The sequence below is a fragment of the Miniopterus schreibersii genome (genome assembly GCF_964146895.1).
Source record: "Miniopterus schreibersii genome assembly, chromosome: 9".
Classification (NCBI taxonomy): Eukaryota; Metazoa; Chordata; class Mammalia; order Chiroptera; family Miniopteridae; genus Miniopterus; species Miniopterus schreibersii.
Genome location: NC_138118.1, coordinates 43,429,860 through 43,457,693, shown reverse-complemented (window position 1 = coordinate 43,457,693; position 27,834 = coordinate 43,429,860). Strand labels below are relative to the sequence as shown.

Sequence of the window (27,834 nt, the reverse complement as noted above, 5' to 3'; positions counted from 1 at the left end):
AGAGAATTCTAGGCCATGGGGATGGAGTAGAGATGATATATGGGTCACACCTCTACTTTCTTTGAAAATCTAAATCTATGCTAGCATTCTTGGGTGGCTCCAGTGCATCATGGGGAATTCCTCTCCTCATATGCTGCCCTTCTAGGCCCTGCTGCTTTCCTTCTGTTTCCCTGTCCTGCAAGGTGGGAAATAAAGGTTGAGGAGTAAGAACTCTGGGTACCAGTGACTGGAGAGGACTGTGCTGTCTCCAACCTTCCTTGTTAGCTTTCCCCCTTGGTGCAGTTCTGTTAAATGCACACTGTGGCTTCTTGTAGTCCGGAATCCCCTGATGTGTGGGATGGCCGTTTGCAGACCTCATTCCAAATTGGCTGGTAAAAATCACATTTTGAATATCCTAGACTGTCAAGGCAAGCCCATGCAGAATCCTACTCTTGATAATCTTCTCTCCAAATTAGCCCTGAAAGTCAATGTCAGCCAATAAGTGGACTAATTATATTTGTTACTGAAGGTAACTCTAAAAAATGTTCAAGTCCCTCCTCTGGGCTTTTCCAGCGAGAGTAACTTGCAGCCATCCTGTGACAGCCAAGATGTGAGGAGGGACAACAAAAGGGTTTCTTCCCTTGCAATTGGGGAAGTGGAGGTCTTTACTCCAAAATCCAGCCTTATTTGCATACTCCAGAAGCTGGGAAACCCTGACCTGCATCACTGCCCACCCTCCCATCCTTACCACCTTCCCCGTTCCCACTATGCCAGAGCCCAAGCACAGAGGCAGGTCAAAAGCAACACCAAACAACAGAACTAGTCCTGCCACCTGTCTCTAACAACACTTGTCCCTGACCATTTACTCCTTCAGGGCTCTTGGTGTGGTCCCTGCATTGGAGTTTGGGAGAGCAGGTGAAGAGGATGGGAGGAGGCAGGGCTGCGTTCCTGGCCCCTGCTGCCCTGTGAGTCTCAGGCTCTTAGGATGGGCCAAGATGGAAACAGCCCTTGGGCTGAGGCCCCTACTTTCCTAGGCTAATGATGAATGAGCCCAGGGCCCTGATGGAGGCATCAGAGGCCTGTCACAGCCACGGCTCTGGTTGTAAACTATCAGGCTGAAAGTGCTCCACAAGAGAGATGGAGAAGGTGGGCTGATTCTGAATGCAGCTGGGCCAGTCACCTTTGCTTGGGGAGAGAACCATGGGTCAGATGGCTGGAAGTGGGAGCAGCCTACTTTTGAGGCAGGGATTGATGAACGAGGGGGGGTGGTTTTCCAAGTCAAGTATTTAGAGGGAAAGTGTGAGAGAAGAATGAAAAGAACACGCCAGGCAGCCCTGAGGGGCTGAGTGCGTGAATTGTAAATCTTCAGGCTTCAGGACCCTGGATTCTTAGGATGATACAACCTCCTGGTCTTTGCAGAGTTAGAATCAAGACTCAGGTTCCCAAACCATCTGTGGGCCTGGAGATTCACTGGTTCATGGAACTTGAAGTAACGTTTACGGCGACTCTAACACAGATAATAGAGAATTCTGCCTGTATGCATCAACTTCTTGGACAGGTCTTGAAACCATTCTTACTCTTCTTCACCTATAAAATAGGGACAAGAATACAAACCTTTTGGAGATGAGGGAATTAGAGATGGTATTTTTAAAGTGATACAGCATATAGTTGGTGTTTAATAAATGGCATATATTCTAAGCACTGTTGAATAAAACTATGACATTGTGTGTGCAAGACAGGAATGGAAATGCTTGGACTCCAATCCTACTGAAACAAAGGCGATCTTTGCCAATGAGGCATCGTGGAGATTCAGTTATACCTGTCAGAAAAAGTGCTTTCTAGGAAGCAAACCCAGTTCAACTCAGCAGCCTAAGACCACCCTTGCTGTCAGACTTTGCTCCGAGTTTGCTGAGCCCAGAGCCCATTTCAGCTGCCATTAATAGATGATGTGGGATATAGAAGGGAGCACAATTTGGTTGCAGAGAGAGGTGATAGTACAGGGGATTAAAGAATTTAACATGTTAGTCTGGGTGCTCTGAGAAGACACCAAGACAGGATTCAATGTTAAAGGCATTTATTAGGGAAAATGCTTGTGGGAGACAATGAGGAGAGAGCTAGACAAGCCTGACCTGAGTGAAGGAAAGAGGGAGGGAGGGTGGGCAGAAATGTTCTAGCCTGCGTGCCGTCTATGGAAGGTTTGGCAAAGGCACCTGAAGCCAAAGTCAGCTGTCATAGGACAGGAATGAGCCTGCCTTAATCTCTGCCATGCCCAGTCATTGGCAAATATAGCAATGGATTTCAGAGCACAGCAAATAAGGTCTGGGGTCAGTTATGTTCTTGTGATTGAAGGTCTTCCCAGGCACATTCTCATGGTAACCAAATATATTTTTGTAAGAAATTCTACCCGAGGCAAAATATGACTGAAGGTAGGTAGCAAAAAATCCCCAAGCAAGCAAGCAAACAAACAAACTCCAAACCAAAACACTAGCCACAAATTCCTCCCTGCCTGTCTGTGTCCCTGCAATGTGATTTCACCATTCCTCCCACCAAGAGATGGGTTTCTCTTTCTACTCCTTGAATCTGTACTTGGCCACATCAATTGCTTTGGCCATTGGAACAGTCACAAATGTGGCACAGCAGAGGCCTGGAAGGTATGTGTGCACTGGCACTTGCCCTCTTTTGCTACTTTTGGAAACCTGAGAGCCCGAGCTAGTCTCCTGGAGGATGAGAGACACCATGAAATAGAGACCAACCACCTTCCTACCACCAGACGTGTAAATAAGGTCGTCTTAGACATCTAGGCCCAGCCAAGCTGCCATGACCACAGCTAAGGTAGACTAGAACTAGAAGAACTCATGGATAACCCTTAATATTGTAAGAAATAATATATGCCTGTTGTTTTAAATCACTAAGTTTTGGGATGGTTTGTTATGTAACAAAAGATAACTGACATCATTTATGTCCATTTTATAGGTGGAAAAACTGAAACCTGGAAGCATGAATTGAAGCCTTTAGGTGTTAATCACTCTTCTTCAGTCTACCATATCAAGCTGGGCTTGACCAGATAGCTCTAGTTTGGGGGCAGCTTTACCATTTGTGCTGTTTGCTTAGACCCTAGAGTCATTGGAGATTGGGAGCTCTAAATTTGACTACTAATAAACCTCTATTGAATGAATGATACTAAGGTGTTAGGAGGCCATTAGAACACAAGTAGAGGGGTGCAGGGGTTTCCCCTGACCAGATTATAAACTCCTACAGGAAGGGGAAGAATTATATTTCTCTTATATTCTTCTTCACTACTGTGCTAGTCTCATAAGCTACATTCAGTCATTCAACAAATATTTATTGGCTGTGTCCAGAACAAAGCAGACAAAGATCCCTGCCCTTGTAGAGCTTACAATCTAGTGGGAGAAACAGCGATAAACAGGATAAATAAGTAAGCTATATAGTATATTGGAAAATAATAAGTGCCAAGAATTAAAAATAAAGGGGGGAGTGGGAGAGGGAGCAATGTGTAGGGGTCATTGGCATTTTAGATAGGGTTGCCAGGATAACCTCCTGAGAAGGTGACGTTGGATTAGAGAAAAAGAAGTGAAAAAGCAGCAATATGGACATTGGTGGGAATGGCATCCCACAGTAAGTGGAATGACCCTGAGGCCAGAGCCTGGGGACTGTTCAAGGAGCCCCAGGGCCGGGGTAGAGGGAATAGAAGTGTTGTTAGTAGGTGACGAGTTCAGACAAGTAAGGGTGAGGGGGGGTGGTATACATCATAAAGGGTCCCAAAGGTCAAAGTGAGGACTTTGAGTGCAAAGGGGAGCCACTTGGGATTTAGGAGCAGAGGAGTGACCTGACCTGACAGCATTTTAACAGGATCCCTTTGGCTGGTGTGTTAGGAACAGTGTGTTAAGAAAAGCAGCCAGAAGAAGCTAATGAACAAAAGAATCTGACGAACTAAATAGATCCAGAGACATTGACGCATGCAACCGATGATCATATTTCAGAGGAAAGAGGGAAGGAGGGTGGAGGGTGGGAAGAGATTAACCAAAGAAGTTATATGCATATAAGCATAATCCATACACACAGTCAATAATGGGCTGAAGGCCTGGGGAGAAGGTGGGAGCAAGGGGGAGGGGGTCAACTGGGGGAAAAATGGGACACCTGTAATACTTTCAACAATAAAGATAAATTTAAAAAAAAAAGAAAGGTGGCCAGGGCAGAGCAGGGACTCCAGTTAGGCGGTTATTGCAATTACCATGGACTTGCTTTGAATTGAAACTAAAGCAGAAATGTCTAGCCTAGGGCCTATGTCAGAAGGAACTTTCAATCACCATTTGTTGGGGAAAATATTGAATCACGTCTCTTCACCAGCATTATGGTGCCTGAAAGGGCAGCCAAGGGAACATTGCTTGTGGACTTGAACACGGTCTGCTTTGATGATGACAGCGAAGCACCAAACAGCCAATTCAACTTCACCACACCATCTGGAGTGGGGAGCCGTGGCAGATTCTTACAGGATCCAGCTGGCTCTGGGAAAATTGTGGTCAGTTAATGGTCATTGCATCATTGAAAGGGCATGGGGGAAGCTGGTCTAACATGCATGGTGCTTTTGCTGCCCCTGAGAGAGAAATTTCCAAGGTTAACTCCCTCTCTGCGCAGCTATAACTGACACACTTAATAGTGACTCTGTTTTTCCCATTTGCTCTTTATTTTACCCAAGTTCCAGCAATCGTCTGTTATGCATAGTTATGCCTGGAGTGCTAAAGACGATTCTTTCTTGTATAGCTGCAGTTTGCTGTGCCTGTTTAGCTGCCTCTACAGTCACATCGGTGCCCTCTGGGCTCAAGCACTCTTGTGTATTTGAGGGCTTCTTTCTGGACCATGGAGGAGTGAGGTGAGAGAAAGCAGGTCCAGGGCCTTGAGTGTGTCATGCTAAATTCAGCGTTGGAGAGCCACTGCAGTCCCAGAGGGGAATGAGAAAGCAAGGCTGTTTAGGTAGCCACACTCCACAGCATCTTCACAGGGGCAAAAGCAAAATTGGAAGCAGGATGGGCATAAAAAGCAGGTCCCAAGGAGCTGTATGAGACCTTTCTCTATGGGGTTTCTGCTGCAGGGAAAAATAGAAGGGCAGAGGAAGGCGGTGGAGGAGGGTGGGGAGTCTTGGGGGTGGCAGTCCTGGTTGGGGGGCGTTTGCATCAGAGATAAAGCCTCAGGGGGAGAGCAAGCAGTCCACTAGGAGGCATCCTCTTACCCACCCCCTTCTCCACCTCCAATCCCAAGCCCTTCTTCTGTCACTAAAAAAGTCTTCACCAGTGTCATACATAGTGTCAGCTAAAAAATAATTTTAATTTTTTCTCTTTAAGAAATTAATACATGCTCACTGTAGAAAACATAGAAAAGTGTTACCATTCAGTGATAACCACTATTAACATTTTAATATATTTACCTTCTTCACTGTGCGTAGATTTTATGTATATCCTATACACGTATGCATGACTATTTTACATGATGGAATTATCCCGGCATATAGGATTCTATATTGTGCTTCTCTTCAACTAACCTGAAGTCTTGAGCCTATGCTGTTGGGCAATAGTGCTTGATGAACATCTTTAAACATAAATTCTTTCAAATAAATTCTCCAGCAGTGAGCAGAGGTATGGATATAACTTTTTGAAACTCCTCATGCAGACAAAATACTTTCCAGAAAGGTTTTCCAATTTGCATTTCTACTAACAAATAGGAAAATGTTGTCAGATGAATTAAAAGGATTGCTTCTTTGTGTAACCTGATCTCTGTTTTAATCTAGTTGATTGGTGATCTAGATTATGAAAATCCAAGTAATCTAGCAGCCGGCAATAAATATACCATGACAATCCAGGTGCAGGATGTTGCCCCTCCTTACTACAAAAGCAAGTATCATTTTGACTTATTTCATGAAGCATCTTCCTCGAGTAGCAATGACTAGATCGCTAGGCAGTACTCAGTATTGGGCTAGATATTTGTGTTAAAGAGAAGACTCTAAAACCCCAAACACTCAGGGGTCAGCCCAGCTTCCTCCTGTCACCAAGCACATTGAATTAGTCTCCCAGTCCTTTCTTCTGTGTCACCTCCTAAAATCTCAAGCTTCTGCTGCCTCCACCCCACCCCCCACCCCCATCCTACTAGTCCTGCTCTAATACAGAACCTCCTCTTTCTTGGCTGAATTACAACATTGAGAGTCTTTAAGGATCACCCTGACTTTGTCTTGCCCCTTTCCAAAGCATCCTTCACATTTCTGACAATGATTTTTAAGAAGTGCCGAATGCCATCATATTACTCCCTTGCTTAAAGCCCTTAAGTGTTTCCCTATCGCTATCAAGTTCAAGTTCTAATTCTTTAGCTTGGCACACAAGGACTTTCACCATTTGGCCCCTGCCTAACTCTCTAGCTTCAGCTCCAGCCGCTTGCTTCTAAACACCTTTTTTTCTAACTAGGCCAAACAGCTTGCAGTTTTTCTGAGTGAATCGTGTTTTATACCTTGGTATCCATGCACATGCCTAGAATCGCATGCCCACATTCCCCCCTCCCCCCATTCATCTAGCTCTAATTATCTTTGTGAGGCTCAGTGTGCACTTCCTCTGGCTCCGGTAGTAACCTGCACATGTATTTATCAGAAGGCAACTGCCCTAAGCATCGTGAAGGCAGGAACTGTCAGGTTCTTATTCACCTTGTAACCTCAATATTTTGTACAGAACCTGTTACACAGAAGATGCTTTTAAACTGTTTAATAAATAAGTGAATGAGAATAGAATATTGATTTAAATGTTTTCTATTTCTGTTTTTAGATGACATCTACATTTATGTCCTAACAAGCCCAGAAAATGAGTTTCCTCTTGTCTTTGATCAGCCGTCCTACGTATTTAACGTGTCAGAAATAAGCCCAGGTAAGTAATAGATGAGAAACAGGCCACGGTGCTCTTGATGGGCTCCAACCAGACATACATTCGGCTGCAGGGAAGCTCTCTTCCAGAAGCCGAGTGGTGGCGTGCACAGCGATTCACAGCTGAATTGTGTTTATGGCACCTCCTATTCTTTTTAAATTGTCCTCACTGCTGAGGAGCTCTTCAGGTGAACTCCAGATTTTGAAAACTGCATTTTTCTGAATCCCTGATTGCTTCCTTGTCCATGTGCCTGATTCCCCTAATCCTCCCTTCTTGTAGCCAAAGTTTCCCCCCGGTCTCCACTGTGATTTTTATCTAGCTCATTCAGAGAATTGAAATTTAAAAATAGAGAAAAGGTTTCCCATTTCTAGAGTTCCTTCATTTAAAAACAAAATAAAGACATTTTCTCTCCCTTAATAGGGTTCACTGGAGGCTTCTTTTTTGCCCTTTACAACACCTAGATTTCTGCAGGCTCTTCCCATTTAAAGAGAGGACTCCCCACTTCCAGCTGCAGTTTCTCCCCATCACTTCCAGTTTGAAAGTGATCCTGTTAATTCCAGTATACAGTTTTTGATCCTGTTATCATGAATACTTCTATATTTAAAACAAAATACTAACCCAAGACACTCTTAAAATTATCTCCTCTCCATCTTATTCTCTCTCTTTAGGATGGTCTCCATTTTATTCTAAATTTATCTCCTCTCCATTTCATTCTCTTTTTATGATGGTCTCTACTTCCTGACATTAAGTTTTAAACAAAACACAAAAAAAGGGCCTAGATGAAATGCCTTTAATTCCTTATCCTTTACCCAGTGAACAACAAATGCAATAGGAATAGGCTTTTTATAAATTCAAAATCTTCCTACATCTATTCCTCACCTACTTTGAGGCAAGCACTTAATGCTGGGGTTATGTAGTTGAATGAGAGGAGGTTTCTGCCCTCGAGAAGTAAAATTTATGAGAAAGGACTTCCACAAAACAAGCAAGCCAGAACTCCAGCAGTCCCGCCAACAAAATTTGTAAAATAAACAAAATGGAACAGTATTTAAAAACCTATACTCTGTAATATAATACCTAATCCCTGGGCTATACACCTGAAACTAATATAATATTGTATGTCAACTAATTAAAAATAAAAAAATATTAAATTTAAAAAAACCCTATAATCTGTAATCATCAATTGCTAAACATTTAAAAATTGTTTTTTTGTTTTGTTTTTTAACATATCTTTATTGATTTCAGACAGAGGAAGGGAGAGGGAGGGAGAGAGACAGAAACATCATTGATGAGAGAGTCATTGATTGGCTGCAGCCCACAACCCGGGCATGTGCCCTGACCGGGAATGGAACCCTGATCGCCTGGATCCTAGGTCGACGCTCAACCGCTGAGCCATGCCCAGATGGGCAAAAAATTGTTTATTTTTCATCATATGTATAAGAGTGATTCATGCTCATTATAGAAAATGTGAAAAATACAAAAGACTTTTAAAATGTTCTTCGAAGTGCTGTTTATGATAGCATAATGATTGGCGTCGTTGGAATCTATAAAAAGATATGAATTATCTTTTACACCTCACAGTATGGCTTAGATCATAGGACCAGTGACCTAGTGGCTGTTCATTAGCATAATGTGAATTTAATAGAACTGAAGATACAAAACATGCACAGTTTGAACAGCAAAGGGGCTTCCAAAAGCCTTTCTGCTCATGGCAGTGAGAATGTCTGCTCATGGATCCTCCCTGCACCCCCAAAGCAGGACTAATCTCAGGTACTTTGTTCTTCCAGCTAGAGCCCGGGTTGGATGGGTGCAAGCCACTGATAAAGACTTCCCCCAGAGCAGCATTGTGTACTCCATCTCTACTGGAGGGGCCAGCCTACAGCACCCAAACATATTTTGGATTAATCCCAAAACGGGAGAACTCCAGCTGGTGACTAAAGTGGACTATGAAACAACCCCCATCTATATTCTCAGAATCCAGGCCACCAACAATGAGGACACAAGCTCAGTCACTGTGAGTGGGTCTATTTTGGTGTGTTCACACTAGTCCCAATGGCTGACTTTCCAGGTGTTCCTGTAGCAATAAGAAGTCACATCCTCCAGACATGACAGGAAATGACTAGTGGTGTCCAGGGCAGCACAATTGGACACACAGAGTGGTGCCCAGGAAATAAAGATTGACACCCAACTGTGTGGATGATGGGAGGAACGCTGAGATTGATCGCCTCTCTGGGGTACAATTGTCCTCTTGTTTTCCTTTACATCTCCCTGTACTTTCACAGTGGGCTGGTGGAGACATGCATGCTGCCAGAAGTGGAGTGTGGTTTTGTAGCTATGCATTTCCTCCCCTTTCCCAGTAGCTTTGCTGTGTTCCTTCCCTACCTCCATCACATCAGATGCAGTAGATCTTAAAATGATGTGGCTTGACTGGGGCTATACTTCTCTACCTTTGATGTTGAAAATCTGGTTAAATGCAGATTCTGAGTCTGCCTGTCTGAGTAGGGCCTAAGACTCTGCATTCCTAACAGGCTGCCCAGTGGTGCCGATGCACCTGGTCCATGCTGCACTTTGAGTAACAAGGTTTAACAGGTCTGTGCTGTCAGTGGTTCAAATTATCTGAGGGTAAATATGACAGCCACAAGGACAACTGTTTCTTGCTCTTTCCCATTAGTAAAGTGAAAAAGCATAAGGCAAAATGAACTCTCAGCTTGGCAGGCAGCACTGTGTGATAGAATGACTGGTTCAGAATAGAGAGACAGAGTTCATTTCTCAACTTTGATCCCAGTTTTCCAAGGGAGGTTCTGAGGCGTGCTTATCTTCGTGTCCTAATTTCTCAATCTCTTAAGTGGAGAATCACCCAATCACCTAATGCCTGACTAGTCCAGTTCCTCTCATGACTTGCTTTGAATTAACTGGACGATGGTTTTAATGATGCGTGAAACTCGACATTGCCTGCTGAGGAAGAGATGTGCTAAGTTGGAGATAATTGTAGTGTTTGTTAGGCTAACATTTTGAGAAAAATGAATGGACTCCACTTTGGGAGCTAACTAGAGTGAACATTTCAATTTATTCCCGGTCTCAGAAATTGTTGAAATCCCCAAATTTCAAAGGTAGAATAAATTCGACTCAAAATTCAAAAGCTTTAAAAAAGGGTGATGATCACATAAGTCCCTTTCAGGGCTGACATTCTATGATTCTGTGCTGGCAGGCATCCCAATCCGTATTCCAATTCTCCAAGCATAAAAGACAGAAATGAAAGAGAATAGGCTGGCCCTGCTTGTGGCAGGTGATCACCACCAGCTTAGTGCATTCTAATAGCTCAAGTTACAGATGGGATCCCAGCTTAGCCAGATTCTCTCATTTTATCTCAGTGGTTCACGACCCTGGCCGCATAGTGGAATCAACTGGGGAACATAAAAAAACAACAACAAGGTACCCAGGCCCCACCCTGCAGAGAGTGGTATGGAGTGGTCCTAAGAAAGTGGAGCCAGGGTTGAGAATCATTACTCTATATTCCAAAGTTAAAAATGCAACTTCCAATTCACAAGGGCAGTGAGCAAGGAAGTACAGAGGGTCACTGTAAATCCTTAATTATTACTGGAAAAACAATTCAGCATTATCTGGGGATGAGCCTCATGTGTCTAGGTGCATTTATGTGGGGCTCTATGAATGTATACACATATTATGCAAATGTGCACACACGGTATAGAAATTAATAACATGGAGTAGGACAGACCTGCGTTCAAATCCCAGTTTTGGCACTCACAAACTGAATGGCTTGGGTCAATTACCTAATCTCTCTAAGCCTCAGTTCCTTCATTTGTAAATTGGGAACGATCATATTATCTATCTCAGGAAAGGTTAAATGAGCTAGACCATAAAAGCACAGAGCCCAGGGCCTTGCACACAGGAAGCATTCAGAAAGTTTTAGCTACTAACAATGGCCACCTTTTTGCTGTTCTAGGTTACTGTTAACATCCTGGGAGAAAATGATGAAAAGCCAATTTGTATTCCAAACTTTTATTTCCTGTCCATCCCAGTGGATCTGAAAGTTGGCACAAATATTAAAAATTTCAAGCTGGTGTGTACTGATCGTGATTCCAGCCCCAGGTCTTTTCGTTACTCCATTGGTCCAGGTATGGTACCTGACATTGACAGTCCTGATCTGACTTTTGGGGTTGGAGGCCTTAGCTGCTTGTCAGGGAGAATGGGGTGGGTGGCCTGTGCTCACACCCTGATCTGGGCACCGTGTGCATGAATATGGGGTTGTAAGTGAAGAAAGCAGGGGTGAGGAGTGTAGTGGTCCCAGTGCCTCCTAGTCCTCCTCTTGGCTTCCCCTTCTCCTCACCTAACTCCTCCCAGATTCTCACACAAGGCTGCCCAGAGGCCCAAGAAAGGGTGTACCTCCCTGATGGTGACCCCCAAATTCCCAGACTATCATATGATTTATGAATCTTATTAGTGTAGTTTAAATTTTTTTTTTTAGTCCAACTGCTCAACCTGCAAGCTTGTAGTGGGGGCACGGAATCCCAGTCTTCTCTCTGCATAATAATAGATTAAATAGATTGTATGCATTTTGAAATGTATCCTCAGGAATTCTCTTCTGCTCCATTCATTTGCTCTCTTTAAAAATATATCATTGGGGGAAGCGGGGGAGGAGAGCGCCTCTCAATGGAAATGAGACCAAAATAGCTCGTCTAATGAAGAGCTGGGGCCAGAGATTTAGACCCAAACAAGCAGAACAATTCTAAGTGAAAGACTAAAAACCCATCTTGGCCGCCTGCTGAGCCCTGGCGAGCATGAACTCTTAACAGTAGGAAGCCTCTTGAGCAGGCTGTGTCACAAAACCCAGGGGCAGAGACAGCCTCAAGACTGCAGTTGCCGAAGATGGAAATAACCCATACTGAGAACCCTCAGGCCTTTATAGAGCACTTTGCTGCTAAGGGAGTAAAAATTGCATCATCTCCTGCTCCATTTACTGGTTTTCAGTCGGTAATGAGTCTGGAGCCACCAGAGGAATGAGCAAGAGCTGCTTGGGAGGGCAGCCTTCCTGTCAGGTTCCCTGAGCTGTGAGCCCTGAGCCCTAACAGACTGTGGGTCTGGGGCTGGGGGTGGGGGGGATGGGGGATGGGGGATATCCAGGAGGACCTGGGACTACAACCCCTGCAAAACCAGGAGGTACCTTCCTCCAGAGGAACTCCAGGGACATATGTTACCAGTTCTGTGTGACCCGCCAACTTTCAACAAAAGGCATGAAGTGAACTTGGCCTATGGCTAGGGATGTGGTCCCCTTTACCCTCTTGTGCCCACTTATTTTCTGAGTGCAAGTTACACATGGTTATCAAATAAATGCTGCATGATAAAGATTAGCTAGAGAGACTGCACCAGGATTATGAAATCCCTGCCTGATGCTTTGCAAGATAGCGGCCATTCTCCTGGGACAGGTGTGCTCTTGTCCTTTTCTGCTCTCATCCTCATTGCAGCCACACTATTTGTGAGCAAGGCTTTCTTTATACTAATGAAATTTCTGGTGCAGTTAAGGCCAATATTGTAGCCCTGGTGCATCAGAAGTAGTCTACAACCAGAGGTGTGGACACTTGTGGAAAAGACTGGGTGCAGTTTTCCTCTAAACCTTTATTTCTCACTCTCTTTTCTCCCTTTGCCCCAAATCCTTGTCTCAAATCTCATTTAGGCAACATCAACAGTCATTTTACCTTTTCTCCCAATGCCGGATCCAACGTTACACGCCTGCTCCTTGCGACACGCTTTGACTATACTGATGGGCTTGATAAGATCTGGGACTACAAACTACTTGTCTACATAACTGATGATAACTTGCCATCTAGCAGGAAGAAAGCTGAAGCTCTGGTTGAAACAGGGACAGTGACACTCAGTATCAGTGTAATTCCTCACCCAACCACGATTGTCACCGTGACCCCCAGGGTAAGGGTTTTGGGACCTGCACTTCTCAGTTACATCCTTGTGGTTAACATCACTGGAGCCCTTTGACCCAAGAGAGATGTGGGATAGACTGAAAAGAGTTGAGGTGTTAGGATGTTACCGGACTTGGCAATCATGGGCTAGACTGGAATAGTCACTGGGGGTAGATATCAATCTGGGTGAAGCCTGAGACTTGTAGAACCATTAACTTTTCCTCTTCTGGTAAATAAGGGCGTGCATTTGTGTAGGAACTTGTGCTAGATCAGCTGTGGTGCTTGTGGCACAGGAGACAATTTTCATGGGCATGTGGCCAGTTGCTACCTTCACAACCCCTTCTCTGCTTGCTCTTAAAAGCCATGGCAAGTCTCTGTCTATGAAAGCAGGTAGCTGCCAGGTGCTCTTCTCCACTTCTTTGTAAGAGTTATCATGCACCAATCTGTACACTACTCCCCATCCTCACTCCATTAAAATTCATTCATTCAATCTACAAATATTCATTTAATCCCTACAATATGCAATTCATTTTGGTGAACAAGCCCAAAATGATCTCTGCTCTCAAGGAACTTATAATATGGGTCAGTTGTTTTCAAAGCGTTGTCCCCAGACCAGCAGCATCAGCATCACCTGGAAATTTGTTAGAAATGCACATTCTTGGGCCCATTCAGGAATATTAGAGTTATACCTCACCCAACTATGATCATCACCACAACCTCACTGAAAAGTTGTTGGAACCTGGAATCCCAGGCTTAATCGATCAGAAACTCTAGGGGTGGAGCCCAATAATCTGTGTTTTTACTAAGCCTTCCAGGGGGTTCTGATGTGCGCTAAAGTTTAAGAACCACTGATTTAGAGGGGGAGACATTACAAATACATTCAATTTAATAAAGGTATGCAATTTAATAAAATAACTACAGATTGTGGTAAATAGTAAGAAGAAAAATAAGCAAGTGCCAAAACAGAACCAATGTGATGAAGGGAGAGTCTGGAATCTGAAAAAAGGATTATCTCCCCCTGCACTGTGGAGGAACTGGCTTATATTTGTGCTGACTCTTTTGTCCCCTTTCCTCTTGTTCCCAGTAAAAGTCACGCCCTTGGTTGGCAGCTCTATACTTGTAGTATGCCAGAGGAAAGGTAATCGAAACTTTAGAAAATCACCTATGACAGGTGGCCAAATCTGCCTCTCAGAGTCTTACCAAGAGCAGGTTAATGTTCACCTCCATGTGGTTGAGTCAGTATCACCCCAGTGGATGGAGGCAAAAGGTAACCTTAAGAGTTTTCAGTTGTAATAGGAGCCAGTAAGCTGCCCTGAGTAAGGAATTGCCATAGTTCTGGGGTTTACAACATGACCCAATTGTGGCATCTCCACTCCTGAAATCTCCATAACTAGTTTATTTGTCTCCCACTCTAAGAAGCAAATGCTGAGTTTGAGGTTTCACTGTGATATCAGCCCACTCACCTGGCAGTGCAGCTTGTAGTGAGTGAACACCAACAAACCTACAAAGCGTTACAAAAAACAGCTTTCATGGCTCATGCCTTCCCAGTGAGAGACAATGGCTGTATTAGTTCCTAGGCTATACCATTTTGGGGCATGGATAAAAGCCAATGAAATTTTTAGCTTTTGGTAAGGGGAAGAAAGACAGAGAATAAAATTAGGCCTAGAGTTGCTTTTCATTTCCCTAAATTTTCTGGGCTTGGATCTAATGGATGTCTGGAAAGACTATAAATAAGGTGGTAGGTTGTAGCAGCAAGAACTATGAGCACACAGATGTCTAATTTATAGAATAAGGAGCGAAATAAACATTCAACATAGGGAGTACTGATGTCAGGAATGCTGCCACAATCCACTCCCTCTCCCTCTTCTCTGTCATTCAAGCCCAGAATCACCTACCAGATCCTGAGGGAAAACGTTTATTCTCCATCAGCATGGTATGTGCCTTTTGTCATCACTTTGGGCTCCATATTGCTTCTCGTCCTCCTGGTGATTCTGATCATCCACTTGGCCAAAGCCATCCACAGACACTGTCCCTGCAAGGTTGGGAAGCACAAGAAACCTCTGTAAGTTGTCAGTGGGCTGGACCCTTCCCACAGCTTCCTTTGGGACACTGTTTCCAGTGATGTCAGAAGAAGGAAAGATAGAGAATTAGAATTTCTTTATACGGTAGAGAGGGTGCCTGGCATGAAGGAAGAAAAAGGGCAGATGGGGAAATAATCCTAGCTGCCCTTAGTCCTGGTGTACAATATTCATCACCTGCTGGGTCAGGAAATTGTTCCTTTGGTTTTCCTGGGCATCTGCCCTGTCCTCAATGTGGTCTCAAAGAAACTGGGGCTTCAACCACTTGATGACTTGCACTGGATACATGCTTCAGGAAAAAAGCCCAACTGTGAGTAGTGTTAGAATATGTTGCACTTTTCTTTACAGAATATTAAAAGGATGGGATAGAATTAGAGGAGCACAAAAAAACTGATAAGTAAATTAAGCTTTTGGCTCTAGTGATTCAAATGGGCTTTTGTGTAACTAAATAATCATTGTTCTTTTGCATGTGGCCCTGATCTCTCACTCTCTAGGGCTGTAGATACAGACCTGTTTACTCTCCCTCCTACTCTAGCCTGCTCACTAACATGCCCTAACTGTGACACCCTGCGGAGTCTCTTTTACTGGCTAAGGTGAGGATCTAGGGTGAAGAGATCACTAAATTGTTACAAGCTTCCCTCAGAGCCAGTTTCTTGAATTTCAGAAGCTTTTACAATTAGAATGTGATGGTTCTGAGCCTGGGCTTTGGAGTTAGAGAAGGTCTGGGTTCAAATCTTAGCTCTACCATTTTCTAGCTATATGGCTTTGGGCAAGTGGCAGCCTCTGTGAATCTCAGTGTCCTCATTTGAAAACTAAACAACTAAATGAGCAAATGCAAAGAAAGCACTTAGCACTGTTCCTGATATAAATGCTTAGATATACTATTTTTAAAAATCTTGTATTACTTTTCATGGCTCACTAGGCTCAGGATTCTAGATTCCCAGTTTAGCTGTAGCCCAAGAATCTTATGGTGTCGAAACTTGAGTTTTGGAATGTCTCACTGGCAAAAGGAAGGGGTGATAAGATTCACATGCCTTTTAAAGGTATTTTGAAGACTAATTAGTACTATCAAGTAATTTAAAATCTATGGGTGAGAAGGATTCCAAGATGGCAGCAGATTGAGTGGAAGCTACACTGACACTCTCCCAGTAACCAAAATAAAATTACAACTAAAATATAGAAAAACCATCCTGAATTATCAACTGAAGACTAGCTGGAAAGAACCCTTTTAACCAAGGTTATAAAGTAGAGACCGTATAGAGACCAGTAGGAAGTGTGGAGGTGCAAGAGGGCTGGCTGGGCTCCCACAGGCAGCAGCTGAAATTCTGGAGGGATATTTCAGCTGTGGGGCATTCCTACTGAGAACTCTGGAGCCTAAACCCAGCTGAGAGCACCAGAACTGAGAAAGGTGCCCACATAATATCTGGCTGCAAAAAGCAGCAGGGTTTCTGTCTGCCAGGGAAAGATGGCTGGAAATGCAGGCACCCTCATAAAAGGGCCAATGCACAAAGTTTCTTGTGCAGCCACTCACCTTGGGCTCTGGCAGAGAGAGGGCAAAGTGGACTAGAGTGGTATGAGGAGAATCCAGGGTTGCGGGCTCTGGGGATAGAGCTTGGAGGGCAGCCATCTGGATTCCTGTGCTGAGTCATTCCTCCATACTGCAGAGGACATTTTTCTCAGGCAGACCTTTACCATCCAGGCAGCTTTTACCTAGGTGGGGAAGCAATTGCCCTACCCTGCTGGAAAACCTCTCACCACACCCTCAGAGTTTCCACCTTGCAGGGCTCTACAGCCTGAGGCTCATTAAAAGAATTTGAATAACTATCAGCCTCTGGGTGCTTTGAGTCTTTGTTAGATCTGTTCTGGACCCAGGGCTTGGAAAAGCAGACCTTGGTGCAGATCTTGGTCTTTTCCAAACACACCCAGCCCCAGAGAGGAAGCTGCAATCTGTGGATTGCTAAAAGCTTCAAACAGGGTACTCAAGGCCAGTCACAAAAAGCATCTGACATTGGCCTGTACCAGACCACCCAAAAGACTGGGAGTCCTGGAAGATCTACCTAATATATAGAAACAAATCCGAACAGGCAGCCAAAAATGGGGAGACAAAAAAACAAGCTCCAAATAAAAGAACAAAAGAATTCTCCAGAAGAAGAGCTAAAAGAAATGGAGATAAGCAATCTCTCAGATATAGTGTTCAGACTACTGATTATAAGGATGCTCAACAGCATGAAAAAAGAAATAGAAACTATGAAGGAAATTAAGAAAGACATAATAGAAATAAAAAATGCATTGGAAGGAATAAACAGCAGATTAGGGGAAGCTGAGGATTGGATCAGTGAATTAGAAGACAGGGTAGAAAAAATCACACAATCAGAGAACCAAAAAGAAAGAACAATTAAAAAACCAGAAGGACGGTTTAAGGGAGCTGTGGGACAATATGAAATGTAACAATATTTGCATCATAGGAGTACAAGAAGGTGGAGAAAGTAAGCAAGGGATAGAGATCCTGTTTAAAGAAATAATGGCAGAAAACTTTCCTTACCTGGTCAAGGAAAAAGTCACACAAGTTCAGGAGGCACAGAGGGTCCCAAGCAAGAAAAAGTCAAAGAGGCCCACTGCCAGACACATCATAATTAAAGTGCCAAAATTCAAGACAAAGAGAGAATCTTAAAGGCAACAAGAGAAAAGCAATCTGTTACCTACAAAGGAACTCACATAAGGCTGTCAGCTAATTTCTCATCAGAAACTCTATAGGCCAGAAGGGAATGGCATGAAGTATTCAAGGTAATGAAAAGCAAGGATCTGAAACCAAGAATATTCTATCCAGCAAAGTTATCATTCAAAATAGATGGTGAAATAAAGAGCTTCCCAGATAAAAAAAAAAAAAGGCTAAAGGACTTTCTCACCACCAAACCAGCATTGCAAGAAATGTTAACGGGACTGCTGTAGTAAGAAGTAGAAATAGAGAAACATAGGCATAAAGAATTAAAATGGCAATAGATAAGTAACTATCAACAATCACCTTAAATGTAAATGGATTAAATGCTCCAATCAAAAGACACAGAGTAGATGAATGGATAAGAAAACATGACCCAAATATATGCTGTCTACAAGAGACTCACCTCAGAACAAAAGACACACAGAGTGAGAGTGAAGGGAATGAAAAATTTTTTCCATGCAAAAAAGGGAAAAAGCTGAGGTAGCAATACTCATATTTGACAAAATAGACTTCAAAATGAAGGTCATAACAAGAGACAATAAGGGTCACTACATAATACTAAATGGATCTATCTAACAAGAGGATATAACCCTGGTAAATCTGTATGCACCCAATATAGGAGCATATATATATATATATATATATATATATATATATATATATATATATATTTCTGGAGGACTTTAAGGGAGAGATTGACAGCAACACAGTCATAGTAGGGGACTTTAACACCCCACTGACTTCACTGGATAGATCTTCTAGACAAAATATCAAGGAAACAATGACTCTAAATGACACACTAGATCAAATGGATTTAATTGATATTTACAGAACATTTCACCCAAAGCTGCAGAATATACATTCTTCTCAAGTTTTCATGGGACATTCTCAAAGACCACATGTTAGGACACAAAACAAGTCTCTACAAGTTCAAGGAGATTGAACTCATATCAAGCATCTTCTTAGACATTTACACCATGGAATACTATGCCCTTTGAGACAGCATGGTGGGACCTGAACAATATTATCCTAAGCAAAGCAAGTCAGTCAGAGAAAGACAAGTATCACATGGTGTTACTCATATGTGGCATCTAATGAACAAAATAAACTGATGAACAAAATAGATCCAGAGACATAGAAACATGGAACAGATTGATGAATCTCAGAGGGAAGTTGGGGGTGGGTGGGTGGGAGGAGATTAACCTAAGAACTTACATGCATATATGCATAACCCCTAGACACAGATGATAGTGTGGTGAAGGTCTGGAGCCCCGGGGGGGGGGGGGGGGGGAGGTGTGTTTCAGGGTGGAGGGGATCAATGGGGAAAAAAAGGAGACATCTGTAATATTTTCAGCAATAAAGATAAAACATAAAACATAAAAAAGAAAATCAAATCTATGTATTAAAGACTCAGTATAAAACTATAAGGTATTAGCATAAAGATGTGTTTTGCATTTTGCCATTTTTATTGGGGAAGTTTGTTGCTATTGGCAACCTTGACTTCAAGGTAGGAAATCCTTGAGCATCTGCTGAAATTAAAAAAGGTATTTTTGTTTGGACTTTACTCACATATTGATTTGGGAAAAAAAAAAAAAATGCCTCCAAAAGAGTGATTCTTAAGCTTGTAAGGATGGTGGTGCTCTGTAATGGGATTTGGGCAGAAGTTCTTAAAGCGAGTCAGTCATCCAATAGATGCTGCAACTCACATGCAATTTATGGTTAAATGTTAAGTATGCACCTTGAACCTGGTTGCTTTAATTTACATTCTAAATATTAATCATTTTCAACATGGTTGACTTAAAAAAGGAAAACTAGCTAGTAATTTAGTCCCCACTCCTGGCCCCTTTCAATCAACTCCTAAATCCCAGGGAACACAGCTGCCCCAAAGCCCCCATGTCATGAGTGTATGAGTGCAGAATGCTCTCAGGTTAATTCTTGTCCATCCCTTTCCCCCCCCACAGGGTGAAGAAAGGAGGTATGTATGGTGCCTATTCCCTTTGTTTGTTTCTGTTGCTATTATTATTATCACTTTTGCTTGCTCTGTTGTATTACATGAAAGGGCTCCGACTAAGCAGACAGCCAAGATGCAATCCTGTCTTGGGTTTTATCCACATCATCCATGAGTGGAATGAAACTGAGGTCAGGTGTAGCTGGGGAATAGGAAGGTCAGGGTACACGGTGATGTTGGCCCACTCAAATCACTCAGTTTGGTCCAACACAGAGTCGCCTCTAATCAGCTCAACTTAAGCACCTAGAAGTCTGTTCCCAACCGAGTGGGTCAGGAATGAAGAATTCTTTGTGGGTTAAACACAGACAGTATCTACTCTCTGTTGCTCACAGAGGGGCTTGACCCTTCTTGAAGACAGCTAATCCTCTGTACCAGACAGATGCCTCTTTTTAAAAAACAAATGATACTTTATTCTGAGATTGTAATGGATTTGATTATTTCACAAGTTATTTAGGTCAGGCTAGTTAGAAGTGGGGGGGCCTTGGCACAGTCAGATGGGCTGGGAGAATTGAATGATTTCAGGGAGGTTGGTGAATTGAATAAGGTCCATCTGACTCTAAGCCTAGGGAGATGTCACCACCTGGCCCCAAAAGTTGTTGCCCCAAGGAGAATCCAGGCTATGGGGAGAGGCAAGACAAAGAGCTGGAAAGTGTGTTTTTAAAAATGATTGTTTTAATCACTCCAATCATAGGTATGTGTGTCTGACATGCACAAGGCACATCTAAGCAGGATTAGAAATTTAATTATAATGGTTATTAATCATAGTGAATGGGATGATTTAAATAAATGATATTTTCACAAACGGTCTCCCACCCTAGTTATTTTTTTAAAAGGACATAGGGAATAGATAAAAAGAATTTCCACATTATGAACAAATATATCAAACCAGTCTTCCTTTCTTACCTATAAAACCATTTAAAAACTAATTTCCTAGGTCTAATAATAAGAATAAGCTGGAAAAAGAGAAGAAAAGTTTTTTGGTTTTCTTTGGTTCTGTGTAGTGTGTGTGTGTATATGTGTGTGTGTATTTTTCTGAGAAGATGGAAAGACATCAACAAACATGTTTCCAGACAGAAAATTTGTTGCCATGTCTGCCATATTGATTTCAAAGCCTGTTTAAGAGAAATCCCATTGTGGGGTAGAATTTTAAGGTCGATTTAGTGTCCAAGAAGCTTAACTTCTGCCTGTTCCATTCCCTGCAGAAATGAAGAATACAAAGAGAGAATGTGTGGTGGTAAGCATGGTTGGCCATGGGACACCTAGCTTGGGTGATGGGTTGTGGGGGGCTCCCATCCCCCTCTGAGATGGCTCTGCTACAGCCTCAGGGGGGTGTTTATGATTCAGGGAGATGCTTGTATTTGGCCACTGGAACAGATTGCTGTGTGACGAGCTCCTGATAGAATTTGTTCCCTCCACTGAACATGTCTGTTGATATATTTGCAGAAGAACTGGATTTCATAAATATTGAATAGTGGTATTTATTATCTATACCAGCTCTCCAGGAGAGTGAGTTAGAGGAGAGGAGCTTAAAGACCAGAATTGAAGCTTTAGCCTTCAGTGGGATTTATTTTCTTTGCCCTTCCATAACCTTGCAGAAAAAGTGATAGAGAAAAAGAGCAGTGCTTGGATCCAGGATTGGCTCTGCCCACTTAACATACGATCTTGCAGACTCCCTCAGCCTCTTTATTATTATTATTATTATTATTATTATTATTGATTTTTTTAGAGAGAGAGAAAGGGAGGAAAGAGAGAGGGGAACATCAATGTGGCACATTGATCAGATGCCTCCTGCATGCTGACTCTTGCGCATGCCCCCCTGGGGATGGAGCCCGAAACTCTGGCATGTGCCCTGATAGGGAATCAAACTGACAACCTTTTGGTGCATGGGGACAATGCACAACCAACTGAGCCACCCGGCCAGGGCTACCTCAGCCTCTTTAAGCTTTAGATTCCTCATCTGTGAAATGGGAGTGAGGACAGGTGCCCTGAGATAACAGGTGGGGAGACATTTAAAAAATGTTAAGAGTCACAGAAATGCAAAATGTGATAGCTGGAGAGTTACTCCTACCTTACCTTCTTGTTTTACTTTTACTGTGTGTGATCCACCCATTGGGAAGTGATGGTTCTTGAAGAAGACCCCCAACCCTCAGCTCTTTCCCATCCCTTTATAATAAGACTTTGTTATGATCCAAGACCCATAACTTTGAGGAATGATAAGCACAACCAGGAGGAGAATTCAGTGCACTGGAATTTTTGCTTCAGGCTCATCAGCTAAGTATTTATATGTGTTGGTCTGTATACCGACAAGAGGAAGAGGTGATCTGTTATTTCCAGGTCTTATTGTCTAAGGCAAGTACCCTTCATTCAGAGACTGCTTCAGAATTATGTAATATTAAATTACTCAATTAAATAAATAAATCTCCATGACCATAAACAATGGAGCTGCTAAACTGATCAAATCAATGAAACCCATACAGTCTCCATTTCTTCTCTCTTCAGTATTGGGGAGGTGTGGACAAGTGAGTAGATGATGGCTTATGTGATAAATACTGGGGGTTGAAGGGCCCACTGAACTCCAAATACAGTCCTCATTAGCATGCTAAAGAATGGCACTACTGGAGAACATCATGTGAGGGAAGGGGGTGTTTCCATAGGGTCCTGGAAGGTAGCACAAAATTGGGATCAGGGGAAGATCCCTACTCTGATGCAACACTGCAGTGGCCTAGGGGACACAGCCAGAGCCCAGAGTGGGAGCACACGGGTGTTCATCTGTGCCTGCCTTAGACACCTGCCCGACAGTGGGCTTAGGCAATGCAGATCTTAGCCAGTGTCATGTGGCACTTCTGCTCTTCCTTCTATGCAGCTTAGATATACTTTACTCAGGATGCTTTCCTACCCCCAGGTCTGGGTTAAATGTCCTCCTCCCACTTCCACCTGCGCCCCTATAGCATCCTATATTCCTCCCTCATAAAGCCCTTTATCACTCTGTATTGTAGTGCCTGTATGTCAATGGTTTCCACGTGATTACAAACTCTGTGTGGGCAGTAATCACTCCTGCCTGTTCACTGCTGTGTCCCCAGCATCTGGCACAGTGCCCACTGAGTAAATAAGTGCCAAGAAGGCCCTGGGTAAGAAACTTAGGCTGTGAGGACGAGTGGCCTTGCCTGGGAGGAGGAGTGTAGGGTTGTGCTTGAAGTTACCTCTTTTCTCTCCTTAGGAAACAATCCAGATGAGCACTGTCTTTGATGGTGAAGCCATAGACCCAGGTAATTAGGTGGCAGTGCCACCCATAAGAGTATTTTGCATATTCCAAACTGGTAGAACCTTGTCCAATATCATGCGCTTAACTTGGTTTCTATTTGTTTGGTTATGTTGCCTATTCAATGCTGATCCTTCTAGGCTGCAATGCGAGGCGAGACCAGCTCTGACCTGAGCTGGCTTGAAGACACATGATCATGAGTGAGGCCTCAGAGGGTTTCCACCTCCAGGCTCCTACTCAAGGACCATGCCTCTGTCTAGTCTCCCTTTCGAAATCACAAACCAATTCAAGGAACTGGTGAATTCAAGAAGCCACATTTTTTTCCTGCTCATTGGAATTCACCCCCCACCCCTATCCTTTCTGAATGCTTCCAGCACCATCCTATTTGGTAGTGAGAGATATGGAGAAATGGGAAGCTTGGCTTCTTTTTTTTCCTAGATCAGGGCCAAGAATTTCTTCTTGGTTGGCAAGATAAACATAAGGTAAAGCTGGCCTCCAAAACTCTCATCACCCCAATGAAATCAGCTCCAAATTTAGCTCCTTTACACACATCCTTCCACTGACAAAGGCTCAATTATAGACATGAATAAAGGGAAGGAAACCAAATTCAGGAGGCAAGTGTGTTGGCTCCCTGCCACACTCACATGCAAATGGCTCTGTCGTCCTCCGAAGGAAGATGGCTCCTCTCCAGGAGAGGCTGCTGCTGCTACTGCTGGAATTAAATTTCCCTCTATTATTAGGTACTTGTTACCATAATGTACCCACATTAGCATAAGTGGTGGTGGGATTCTCAGCCGAGAGGCCACTTGTGCTGCATGGAAATGGCAGGAGCAGGGGCTCGCGTGAAACTCCAAGGTAAAGGCTAGAGAGAACCAAGGCCGTTACTCTGCATTTGTGTGTTTGAGAGAAGGAAGAAGGAAGAAGTGAGCCAACTGTACTAATGTGAACAGACACATCCATTAGTGTCTGCTGGCTCTGACACAATAAAAATGGCTCCCTTGCATCATCTCAGCTGGGACCAGATTTGTGTGTCTGTGTCTACAAATCTCTGCTAACCTAACATAAATAAAATCAAAGTCTTTTCCTCCTTACTTGGTGAATTCCTTTTAATAGCCAGGATTTAGGGGTCTTTTAAAACAAATTAGAATGAAATGGGTAACCCCATGAGAAGCGCACATGGAGTTCCAGGTTTATGTGGCCTTAAGACTCTCTTAAACCTTTCTATCCATGGAGACATAGTATTTGCTATCTGTGTGGTCAGAGCCGCATGGCTCATGGAAAGGGCAGGCTGGTGACGATGCTTGCACTGTTCACAAACGTGTTTTCTGTCTCACCTTCTAGCATGCTTCATCTGCTTCTGGAGTTGAGAATAGAGCAGGGTGGAAATGGGGAGGAGAGAATCATTTCAATTCCTTTGTTTACATGGTTATTATATTTCCCCCCCTAGTTACTGGGGCAAAATATGAATTCAACTCAAAAACTGGAGCCAGAAAGTGGAAAGATCCCTTAGCACAAATGCCAAAGTGGAAAGAGCCCAGCTGCCAGGGAGCTGCTCCAAGCAGAGCTGCCTCTGCAGGAGGGATTGGGCCACCGAGGAGCACCGACAAGGAAGGAGATGGGCTAAGTGGCAAAGCACAGGCTGAGGATGCAGGCCCAGGTTCCAGAAACCAGGATGTCAAGCCAGGCAGCCCAAAGAACAGAGACGCAGCCCTCAAGAGCAGAGCCTTCCCCAAATCACACCCAGGAAAGTAACCAGTGTCTTGCTGGTCCCACAGAAGAGCACGGGAGAGGGACCTTGACTGTCTGAGGGTGCTGCCTCACCCTAAATTCAATGAGAGCATATAAGGTGCCATGGGAGTGAAAATGTGGCCTGAAGGGACTTGGAGATCCAGGGTCCCATATGGGATGTTTAAAACAGCATAAAGGGGTTTGACTGCATAGTTGCCTTTTTCTGAGATGGCACAGGAGAAATTGATCTCAGCTGAACTTTTAACTTTTGGATGTGAAATTGTGTGTTTCTCTTCCTGTTGACTGCTAGGAAGCTCCATTCAGTTCACCCCAGGAAGAGCACAGAACGTCATGACGTTAATGCTGAGGACTACCCACATATCCAATTTCATCTTCTTTTCCTGCCTTCACTTTACTATTGCCCAGAATTTTTCACTTATAAATACAATTCAACACCATACATCTTTGTAAGTCACTTTAAATCTTTTTCAAAACAAGCCATGGGGGGGGGGAGTGAATAAATAATGAGTTATTCTTCTGGGAAGAAGAAAACAGTAAACACCTTCTTTGATTTTTTTTTTTTTTTTTAGGCATAACTTATATTCAATAAAATGCACAGACATAAGGTATTCAGCTTGATAATAGACTCCTCCCAGAGGCAGGATGACCTTTATCATCATAGATTAGCTTTGCTTTTTTGAATTTCATATAAATGGAATTACACAGATGTGCTCTTTTATGTCTGGCTTTTTTTGCTTGGCATATCATGTCTGTGAGATTCATCCATGTCATACTGTATTTCAGCAGGTCAGTTCTCTTACTGTTGTGGCTGCTTTAAGTTTTTCACTATTATAAACTCCAGGGCTATAAACTTTCTTGTGCACGTCTTCTGGTGAGCATAAACGTGTGTTTCTTTGGAGCATGATCCTAAAAGTGGACATGCTAGAGCCATTGCTGGAATCTGCTGAGAATTCCAAAGTTGGTGGTTCCACTCTACACTTCCAGCAGCAATGACTGAGAGCTCTGGTTGCTTTCCTTCCTTGTCAACACTTGGTGTTGTCAGTCCTTTTAACTTTAGCCATCCAGATTAAAATTTATCTTGAAATGAAGTCATTCTTTTTCTTAAAGCCAAAAAACACGAACGTTACAACCTCCATATGCTGCTCCTCCCCTGCCTCTTGAGATTGGAGGGAACCACAGGAGTTGAGTGAGGACACAATGGGCTCCTCTAACCAACCCTACAACTGGGGTGAGCAGTGAACTGAAAATAAACCACACCATGATGGGATAGGAAATGGAACTTTTCATCTTGTGCCTCAGTGGAAACTGAGCAATGTTTTACCTCCATGTCCTGCTCCCCAATTGCTGAGGCATTAGTCCAATACCCATAAGAGAGAACCAGGTGAGAGTCTCTCAGAGCAGCATCCCCTTCCCAGTTGAGGAGCCAGATGAGAACTCCCCACAATGGCCTGTAGGGGACATGCAAGATCCATCCTGCAAATGCAGAACTTCAGAGGGAGAAACTGCTAGTTTATTGTGTGCCTGTGCACCAGTGTGACTTCTCAAGAAAAAGAAACATTTAAAAAAATGCCCTGTCCTGGCTTACAGCAGGCAATGATTTATTAATAAGGGTTGGTTGCCAGGGAACTCCCTTGAATAGGTTTAAATTTTGCAAAAGAAGGCAGAGCTGTTCATTTGTGGAGGTTAAAGTGGGTGAAGTGGCCGATTACCCATTTAAGACTCTGAAAGTCTGTGGAGTCCTGAGTAAAATGCCTTCTTCAGAAGCTCTCAGCCTCAATGCAAATAAAATGAGGCTCAGAGAAGGTTGAAGGGGGACCTAATAACTGTTTATGAGCCCATTAAGGATGATTAGAAAGAGGGCGGTGAGCAGCTGTTCTCCCTTCTTCAGTGATGACAGGGCTGGAGGGAATTGCGCTTCTCGGACAGAAGAAGGGATTTAAGCTCAGAACAGGAAGGGGCTTCCTGAAAACTGGGGTCTGCTTGAAGAGCTCACTTTCTTCCCTGGCGATGATGGGCAAGAAGAGCTTCTTATCTGCCCAGCCCCAGGATGTGGACCCTGAGCAACTCCACATGTGGGATTGGGGGTGCACCAGGAGGCTTCGGCCAAGAGAAATTCTGCCTTTTCTTTTGCATATTTGCTCTTTCATTAGTGGAAATCAGAAGTCTGAGGTCCAGGGTTTAGGCTATTGGTTTCTAACACTTACCAGGTTTGGGGAAAATAGAAGTTATCTGGATGAAATGAAGCAGGGACCATTGTGGATCTTGTGAAAGATTTCCCCCATTTCTTTCCCAAGGTCTTATACATGAATGAATTTATTGTAGCTAATTTTGACATGCCTGATTTTGAGCCATTATAAAATTGGAGCAAAGACATTCAGGGATTAGACCACAGAGGGATCCCTAATTGTTGAGGGATTTAAAACCACATGGTGAATTCTCAAGTTTGAGCTTTCCATGTGCTTAGTAGGAGGCAGGAACCAGGGACCACATCTCCACCTGTGTTAAGCATGTGTGGCTCAGTAACAGAAACTAGGCAGTGACACTGTCACTCCTCAGAGCCCTCTTTCATGTTTGTAGTTCTATTGTTTGCCTTTTTATGAAATATGTTTTGTGATGGCTGAGAAAATTAAAGCAACAAAATGAATGAATATTGATAACAATTGCTACTATAACTTGGCATTTCTCATTTCAAACTTTATGTGCGTGTTCATACCTCCCATTCATTCAATAAATCTTTATGGAGCATCTACTGTGTGCTAGGCGTTGGCTCATTAGTAAACACAGCAGCCCCAAACCGCTGCCCATGAGGAGCTTACATTCTGTCTGCTACAGCTGAATGCAGTCTGCTCATAAGCCATCCTGAAAGGTTCTATTTCCAGGTCCATCTTGTTCTATTTATTTTTTGGTTCTTTTAGTGTTATATCTGAAAGGTAAATTAACCAAAACCTGGAATCTCCTTTCTGAAAGGACAGATAATTCAGAACTGTTTAAATATTTTTTAAAAACTTAATGGGCAGTCCTTGTCAGAAAACAGTTGAGATGCCCAAGTAGGGGCCCCAGCCTTGGGTTATCAGGCTAGCATCCTGTTTATACACCTCTAGATGACAGCTTTGAAGAGGTGTGACTTCTTTGTATGGAAGATGGAAGTATCTTGAGGTCACTGAAACATCTGATCTGGAGCTCAGGGAAAAGGTC

The 27,834-nt window shown here is 43.3% G+C and overlaps 1 protein-coding gene across 2 annotated transcripts in view; it reads left to right on the top strand.

Moving 5' to 3' along the window:
- The window catches only part of CDHR3 (cadherin related family member 3), a 77,977-nt gene extending 50,591 nt beyond the window's left edge, over positions 1–27,386 (top strand). The window contains exons 9-19 of one of the 2 annotated variants that reach the window (XM_081147109.1): positions 4,348–4,519; positions 5,783–5,885; positions 6,801–6,899; positions 8,681–8,907; positions 10,858–11,029; positions 12,586–12,836; positions 14,707–14,888; positions 19,585–19,598; positions 20,834–20,865; positions 22,849–22,897; positions 24,338–27,386. In XM_081147109.1, coding sequence (XP_081003235.1) covers positions 4,348–4,519; positions 5,783–5,885; positions 6,801–6,899; positions 8,681–8,907; positions 10,858–11,029; positions 12,586–12,836; positions 14,707–14,888; positions 19,585–19,598; positions 20,834–20,865; positions 22,849–22,897; positions 24,338–24,642 — 1,606 coding nt within the window. In that variant the 3' untranslated portion in view covers positions 24,643–27,386. The remainder of the gene's footprint in view (positions 1–4,347; positions 4,520–5,782; positions 5,886–6,800; positions 6,900–8,680; positions 8,908–10,857; positions 11,030–12,585; positions 12,837–14,706; positions 14,889–19,584; positions 19,599–20,833; positions 20,866–22,848; positions 22,898–24,337) is intronic. The other variant, XR_013999547.1, reaches the window with a different exon arrangement.
- Positions 27,387–27,834: the final 448 nt, after the last annotated feature.